The sequence below is a fragment of the Triticum aestivum genome, chromosome 5A (genome assembly GCF_018294505.1).
Source record: "Triticum aestivum cultivar Chinese Spring chromosome 5A, IWGSC CS RefSeq v2.1, whole genome shotgun sequence".
NCBI classification, from domain to species: Eukaryota; Viridiplantae; Streptophyta; class Magnoliopsida; order Poales; family Poaceae; genus Triticum; species Triticum aestivum.
The window spans coordinates 602,023,194-602,031,373 of record NC_057806.1 but is presented as its reverse complement, the minus strand read 5'-3'; the positions used below and the strand labels follow the sequence as shown (position 1 = coordinate 602,031,373).

The window sequence follows — 8,180 nt, the reverse complement described above, 5'->3', positions numbered from 1 at the left end:
TTCGACAAAGAATGTCCACTGCTCCTCTCCATGCTATGCATTTATTGGTAGCTTTGACAGTGCAACAATATATTCATCACTGTGTGCTGAATTGGACATTTCGGGGTGGGGTGCTGTGGTCTTTTATGAATTACTAGGAGCTTCCTAGAATAGAAGAAACAAAAAGCTGGACAGTTGTTACAACAGAGATAAGATCAACCTGATGCATGAAACATTTACTGACGATATGATCATAAACAGTTTATGCTTTTATCAGCAATGACATTAAACAATGAGAAACAAACTGATAGAATATACACACATCAGTAAGCAACAAGCCCCAAATATACAATCTTTCAAGTAAGACAGCCCAATGGTCACAACAGAAGGTTAGCATAATATCTGGAGCCGCTGGGTAAACTTACATCAGCCACATAATCAAGTTACTCTGTTTCCATAACGTGCATCTTTGTTCAGATGCACGGTATCAGCACAACACTGTTAATGATGTCAACGGAAAGCGAATCACTACCTCATCGCGAACAATGCAAAATAACCTCCATCTCGTATGCACTGGCTAAAAAATGGACCCGGATTTGCCCTTCCCCATGAGCATGTCCTTGGCCTCGTTTATCTTGGAAGCAATGTAATGGCTGCCGCCACCATCAGGGTGGTTGGCTACCATCACCCTCTTGTGGGCCTCCTTTATCTTGTCCAGTGCAGCACGTTCTCTGAACAATGACAGTTTCATATTTTCAGCATCTCAATGTAACTCAAAAAACAACTGTACATCATTTCAGTCGCACAGGATTTCAGCGACATTATCAAGATACAGGTTAACAAGGACAGGCTGGAGAAGAAACATCACCTTACGCCAAGGATCAGTGCCGCTTCTCTTCTGCTCATCTCCCTCTCAAATCCGCCAGGATAGAATTTACGCACACGTGGCATCGCCGCCCGGATTCGAAAGGCCTGCCATGCCTGAATCATGAATCTGCTTCCCATGGCAGCAGCAGCTACCGACAGCCCAGCTACCAGCGGCGTAGCCTGTGGTACCAGAGAATGTTCCAGCACACTGATTAGATCGATCGATGACAGAGCTAAAAAATCAGAATCATACTCTGAACATCACATGAGTAGGCTTGTGAATTGCGTTCAGGTTCAGTTATGCATTCCAACAGATACTACACAATAATAGAGAAGAAATTCATCCTGATATAACTGCAAATTGGACCCAACCAAATGATTTAGTTCAACCACAAATTCCTAAATCCATGCCAGGTACACGAACCCAGCCAGGCAGACTGCAATCGTTGTCCAGCACTGTTCGTCTGGACCAGCGTGGTGCAGGGGATTACGGCAGCTGCAGTGAGCGACTGCTGCCGCCTCTCCGGACCAGCGGACCACGCTCGCCGCCGGGACCCTGCGATGGCCCGATTCAAGCAACCCACCAGGCACGCTAGCAGCCCCGCCAGTACCGGCCCGGTCGCCGTCGCCGACGGCGGAACAGGAAACCCCATCCCGAATTGGGGGGACTGACACGCAGGAAGTTTCCCAGGCACTGTCGCTGTCCCGCCGTAACTCTCGCCCAGCCGCCGGACCCGGCTCGGGAGGGGCCTATATCTCTCTTATCTATCTACCTAGCGACAGAGGCCGGAGCCGCGGGGCACGGCAGGAGGAACGACACAGGACAGCGACGCCGGATCTTCACTGGAACGACGCGAGAACGAAGGGCCGGGGCGGGGAGGAGGGCGTACCATGGCGCAACGGCGGCGAGCGAGCGAGGCGGCCGGAGCAGCTCCGCCGACGAGCTCGGGGGAGGGAATCTGCGGAACCGAGGGGGCGGAGGCGGCGGGCGGGGTTTGGGTGCCTCTGTGGGCGGGTTCGTTGCGGATTAAGGCGCGCTCTTCTTGTGCAGCAAGAAAGAATCGAGTGGGAAAGGGAGGAGGGGTCGGTTTCCTTCTCTTTTTTATTTTTTTTTCCTTTTCGTTTTTTTTTTTTTTGAGATGATTTTTTTTCCTTTTCGTTGTAAGATGAGAAATCGGTCGGTTCATCTTGGGGAAGAAGAAGAAGAAAAGAAAAGAAAAGAATATGCTTCCTTAGAAGTCCGGAACACGCACGCCCCCGGTCGTTCGAGAAGGCCCACGAGGACATCAAGAAATAGGGGAGCCTCATTGCGGAAAGCCGACTCAAACGGGCCGGCCCGCTCTGCCCGTCACACGGGTTTCTCTTTTTTTCTTCGGTTTTATACAACCTCTGAAAAGTAGTTTTATAAAACAATCAGTATGTGTTACATACTATACAAAAGTCCAGTGTACATAAATAAAGAAGCTTAATCTATATTCAATGAATGTTTGGTGTGTGTTATAAATAAATCGTATAATTTTTAAAAAGATCTATTGTATATAAAAAATAAAATATTAATCATATACTAGAAATATTTCTGCTATATTATTATTAAATGTTCACCATATATTACAAAAAACTTAAAAATCAATAAAATGTAAACAATGAAAAAAAATAAAAGAAAACCCAGAATCTCAAAAAGCAAACAAAAACAAAACAGAAAACCAAGAGCAAAACCACACACACAAAAACAAAAAAACAAAAATGCGCAAACGTGCCGAGTGAGCCGACCCATCTTGCCTCACGTTTCTGGCGCACCTATATGATTCAGGCGGACGTCCCATAGGATTTTCTAAGATTCTTTTCCCATCACCAAAACAATGGGCCAGTTTTTTTGGACGATTCTCTCAGAATTGCCCCCCCCCCCCCCCCCCTTCCTCGGTTTCTACCAGAATTGTTACTTCATATATTTTTTTTAATCCTAGCTAATTAGACCTTAACTAGATATGACTGTAAAGAAAAATATAGAGAGGCGATTCTGGGAGAAGTTGGGGAGGGGATGATTCTAGGAGAGGGGGGGGGGTCATTTTTTTTTCTTCTGTTCACTTATTCGGTTCTCTCTTTTTCTTCATCAGTTTTCTAATTTTTTTACATCGGGTTTCTTCACTTCTTTCATGGTTTTTTATTTCCTTTTTCATTGTTTTTCTTTGTTTCTCTCTTCCTTTTTCACTGGTTTTTACACCTTTCCTTTTTTTCTTGTTTCTTTCTTGGTTTCATCGGTTTTCTTTTTTTCTTGCTCCTTTCTTCCGTTTCTTAGGTTTTCACCATCTTTCTTTGTTTTTTCTTTTATTCTTCATCACATGTCTAAATTTTTTGGTACATATGTGTACATTTTTCTCTGCGTCAGGAACATATTTGTATATGTTTAACAATTTTTCAACTGCATGATTAACATCTTTTAAAATTTTATTTTTGAGAACTACTTTCGTTATACATATTTTACATTTTTATATATACCAGGACATTTTTAATATTTTTAAGTATATAATTAATAGTTTTAATACATGACCAATATTTTTAATACACGTTCTATAATTTTTGTATACATAAGGATTATTTTTATACACCCTTAAAAAATTAACACGTGATTAACACTTATTCATACACATTATACATATTCATATATATTAGAAATATTTTTTATATATTTTTAACATTTCTTAAACGTGTTATTTACATTTTTCAAACATACATATTTGAATATTTGTTGTTAAAATAAGTGTTAAATATTGTTTTAATAATTCTTGAAACATTTTTTTCTGGACACTATCAACATTTTTCAGAAGTTGCACCAACATTTTTAAGACTACACAAAAACTTTTTTTCGAACTAAATATTTATTGATATACATATTATGTTGTTTTCGAAAAAAATAAACAAAATCGAGTAAGCCAAATAATGAAATCTGAAAAGAAGCAACGGTGTAACCAGGCCGGCCAGTCCCGGTCTGTCTAGCTTGAAATGAGATATAGTCTCGCGCCCTTTTCCTATCGGTTCTGCACAGGTAGGCTAGCTACTAAGCTCGCATCAGCGATAGTCTGCTCCTGTATGAGGGTTTTCTCGCGCCACGTGGCTGCCGCGATTTGAGAAATTTAGGTTCCCTCGCCTCTGTATCATCTTGGCTCTCAAAGGTGGGGGATCTTAGATCTTCAAGACCTTTATGTTCTTCACCAACTTCTAGTGATCATCATAGTTTTGTAAGAATTAATTTCCTTTTGTTTTTCTGGCGATGTCATGAGATTAGAGAGTTTTATGTCCTTGTAGATTCGATTATTCGAATATGATGAGTTTTTTTGTGTCAAGCTTTTTTGGTTGGTCTGATTCTTTATGGAGGTGAAATCTTTTATCGACATCATGGTGAAGATATAGTGATTCGACGATCTGCACTTCTAGGGGATCATCCCCGGCCGAAGTACGTCCATCGACTAAGGCTTACCATCTTTTTGGATGGACAACTCAAGGCGCTTCCATTGGTACGTTTATCGAAGTCTTGGTGTTGATGCAGCGAGGGCGCATTGGGCGGCGCGGCAGCCAGACGACGGCGCAAGCAGCGGCCAGGCCATGGCGGCTACGCACGGGGGTGGCTCCGGGGCAGCGGCGCGGGCACGGATCCATCGCAGATCTGGTCCTACGGGCGCGGTCTCGGCCTCCCCTGCTCGGCCGGCGGGTCTCGGTGGGGGGACTTCTCCTTGCTGAGATATGGCAGCGGCGGCCTGAATCATCCAGATCCCGGCAAGGATGGCGGCGACCTGTGCACATGAGATGGAGGTCTTCGATCAGATCTGGGTGAAAACCTGCTATTGGCTATTGCCAAGGCCGGTGATGGCGACACTGTCTGCGTCGTTCCCTTCCTGAAGGCATCGCTGTGGAGAAGTTCAAGGCCACTCTTTGCTACCTCCGGGGGAAACCCTAGATCAATAGATCGGATGACGGCGGCTCTCTGATGTCGTTTCCCCCTTAGGGCGTCATTCTTGAAGGTGCACACGGGCTAGAGGGACCGGAGGACGGTGTCTTTGGTGGAGCGGTACTTCATCTTACACATTGATGGTGGCGGATCTCGGCAGCGTGGCGCTGTGGAGACTCGGCGTCTGATACGTAGAGATGAACTCGCGCAGGAGGAGGAAGTTGTCTGGTGTCATGGTGGCGTTGATGACAGAGAGATCTGGCAAGGTCGGTGCTTCAGTTCTGCTCTGAGGATGGACAGAGGGATGATGGAGGTGATGGCCCTTGCGGCGTGCAGTGCTCACTGGGAGTGTGCCAAACCAGTGTGGGACCCAATCCAGGTAGTGGCTTGGATGGGACACCCGGCTTTAGATGTTAGGCTTTGGTTGGATGTCTGTTTGGTATTAGGCCTTCGGACATTCGGCACGCCTTCATCAAGGGGATAGAAGTAGCAACAGTGTTGCCAAGATGGTGACTTCAGACTTATTGATGTATCACCTTGTATGATCTTTGTGAATAATTAATAATATGGTTGCATGCATGCACAGGCCGGGGGACATCCTCCTTTTCTAAAAAAAAAGAGAGTTTGTTGTAATTCTTAGTCATAGGAGTTACTACTTTGTATGTTCTTAAATCTTAGGTCCAAATCAATGTACCTGTAAAAAAATAACAGTTAGATTACCTGTAATTATTATGAGTATGAAAAAAAATCAAAGGTATTTATCAAAAAAAAACTACTGAGCTCGCTTCACGCCTTATCTTCCGGTTTCGAATTTCTTCATTTTCCTTTTTATGTGTTTTCTTTGTTTTATTGGTTTTCCATATTTCTGAATTTTCTTCTTTCATTTTCTTGTTTTATTTTTTTTACTGTTTTGAAAATTATGAACATCTATTTATATCCATATTTTTTTCACATCTGTTAACAGTTTTAAAATTGATTAATATCGTTTGAAATTTGGTAAACATCTTTGTTTATTTTTCTGAAATTAGAGAACATTTTAATAAATATTAACATTTACAAATTCGTTCCAAATTTATGGAAATTTTGAGTTAATTATTTTTTAAAACCAAAAAGTGAAAAAAAAACCAAAAAGTAATTTTCAAATACAAAAAGTTGTCATCATTTTTTTAATTTGAACTCACAATCATTTTATAATGTTTGTAAATATATTTAAAATTTATAAATATATTTTCAAATCCATAAACATGACTTTTACTTCAAGTACTTTTTTTTACCTTTTACGAATGTTTAAAAAAAATCGCGAACATTTTTCATTTTTTGGGGGGCATGATATATATTCTCTCGGTTTTCTGCCTCTATTTCTTTACCTTCACTTCTACAAATGTGCTGAGGCGCAACTAGGTTGACTAGCCAACCAGCCGAAGCGAGTGCCTTGTGATGTGTGTTTGGTCATCCTTGGACGTGTTGCACACGGAATAGGAGATTCCTTCTAATTTTTATTATTTTTGATGTTCATTGTACTGCCATGATTGAAGATGAATAGATTGAAAGTTTTTTCGCAAAAAAGGGGCAGCGACGATAGTTGTGAAACAATGGATACAAAGATACTTGTGCAAGGCCGAGCCAAACATGTTCATATCCCTTTTTTGTGAGATGTTCATATCCTTTTTTCACTGACTATACCCAAGTGGAACAGAACAAGTTCTAGCAAAAAGAGAATAACCTCTTAAAAAGGTAAAAAAAGAAAACCAAAAAGTTTGAGTCGGTTTCACTCAAAATGTCAATAGGTTAGGCAAGACCTATCCCTAGCTGCGAACTCCGAAGTTGGCAAAACACTAATTAATTAAGGTGCTTATAAGATATTTTTTGCGGTGCAAGGTGTCACACCTATGACAAGCCTTTTTTCCCTCTTGCTAGGGTTTACTGCTCTCGGAGGCGATCACAGCCGCCGTTGAGTTCCTACCTTGTTCCCTCCTGCCGATCTGCCTGTTAGGCGTGGCCGGGGCTTCTGGTCCCTGTCGTCCCTCCCCTAGGAGTTGGCCCGGTGTAGGGCACCACTGGTTTTTTCAAGAAGGCCCGGCGATCCACATCTGCGGGCTAGGGTTTGTAGTATGGCGGTGAAGATGGGAGTTGGAACGGCGTCGGCAGATGCCTCCTCATCTGCGCCAGAGTTGGAGAGGATGATGGCGGAGCTTGGGCTGCGTGAGGATGATATAGATGATGTCGTGGTCGATGAGGGATCTATTCCTCAGGATGAGGCTAGGTGGATGGCGGTGTCTAGGGTTCATATCGATAAACCCTACAGTCAAGGCTGGTTCTTTAGAAACATGCGAGCAACTTGGGATCTTGCGCAGGAAGTGAACTTCAAACCCTTGGAGGAGAATTTGTATACAATTCAGTTTAGTTGCCTGGGCGACTGGGAAAGAGTGATGCAGGAAGGGACGTAGAACTTTAGGGGTCATGATGTGATCATCACTCCCTATGACGGGGTGACTCAACCATCTCAGGTTAAGCTTGACACTTTGTATATATGGATTCAGATACACGATGTCCCAAATCTGTATGCACATCTGGTACCTTCAATGGCGACCAAAGTAGGGGAAGTTATGTTTTTTGAGAAAGGCTCACATGATTTCACGGGTAATTTTTACCATGTATGGGTTAAGATCAATGTACACAGGGCCCCTAAAGAACGCTGTGTCATTAATAAGGGATACAAGGAGACAGATCTACAGGGTGAAGTACGAACGGTTGCCAGATTGGTGTGCGGTTTGTGGTCATTTAGGCCATACTTTCAAGGAGCACGGTGATGATATCCACCCAAAGTCTGCACTGGTGTTCAAGGATTTGCGCGCATCATGGTCCATGAGGAAAGGACGAGGTCCTGGAGGTGAAAGGGGCCGCCGTGGAGGCCGAAGAGGAGGCCGTGGTAGGGGAAACAGAGGTGCAGCAAGGGAGGATCTTGGCAGAGAAGATGGTTTTGATGAAGAGGTATACCCGGGGATGGATGATATGACACTGGACAATCAAAGCAGGAAGAGGGCTGAACGGGACGACCTGAGCAGAAGCAATAAGTTCACAGAGCAGTAGAAGGCAGATCCAAAGGCACTAGCTATCGTGCCTGCCGGTACCAACATGGTTAGCCCACCTCTAATCAGAGACCTGAAGCGGTCGAGGACAGAAGGCGAGGAAAAGGAAAACTCAAGCACTGCAGTAAAGAATTTGGCGGGCTCCTTCGAGGAGCGCCGCCGGGCCCAATGAGTGCATTATGTTGGAACTGTCGTGGTGTGGGCAATGCCGCGACGGTCCAAGAACTTCGCGAGTTTGCGAAGAAGTTTGCCCCTACCCTCTTATGCATTGTTGAAACACAAATCGAAGGATCTAGGGTAGA

General features: G+C 43.6%; 1 protein-coding gene across 1 annotated transcript; it reads right to left on the bottom strand.

The window, feature by feature from the left end:
• Positions 1–227: 227 nt before the first annotated feature.
• On the bottom strand, positions 228–1,904 carry LOC123107897 (mitochondrial import inner membrane translocase subunit TIM14-3). The gene is made up of 3 exons (XM_044529794.1): positions 1,737–1,904; positions 848–1,026; positions 228–710 (listed from the first exon to the last, which is right to left on the bottom strand). Exons 1-3 carry the CDS (start codon positions 1,737–1,739, stop codon positions 557–559), a joined length of 336 nt encoding a protein of 111 aa, XP_044385729.1. The 5' UTR covers positions 1,740–1,904; the 3' UTR covers positions 228–556.
• Between the last annotated feature and the right edge of the window lie 6,276 nt (positions 1,905–8,180).

Excerpts from the sequence above, each read along its gene's own strand:
- LOC123107897 (XM_044529794.1), bottom strand. Across the intron at positions 711-847 it reads GCACTGATCCTTGGCGTAAG|AGAACGTGCTGCACTGGACA; the intron begins GTGATGTTTCTT and ends GTCATTGTTCAG.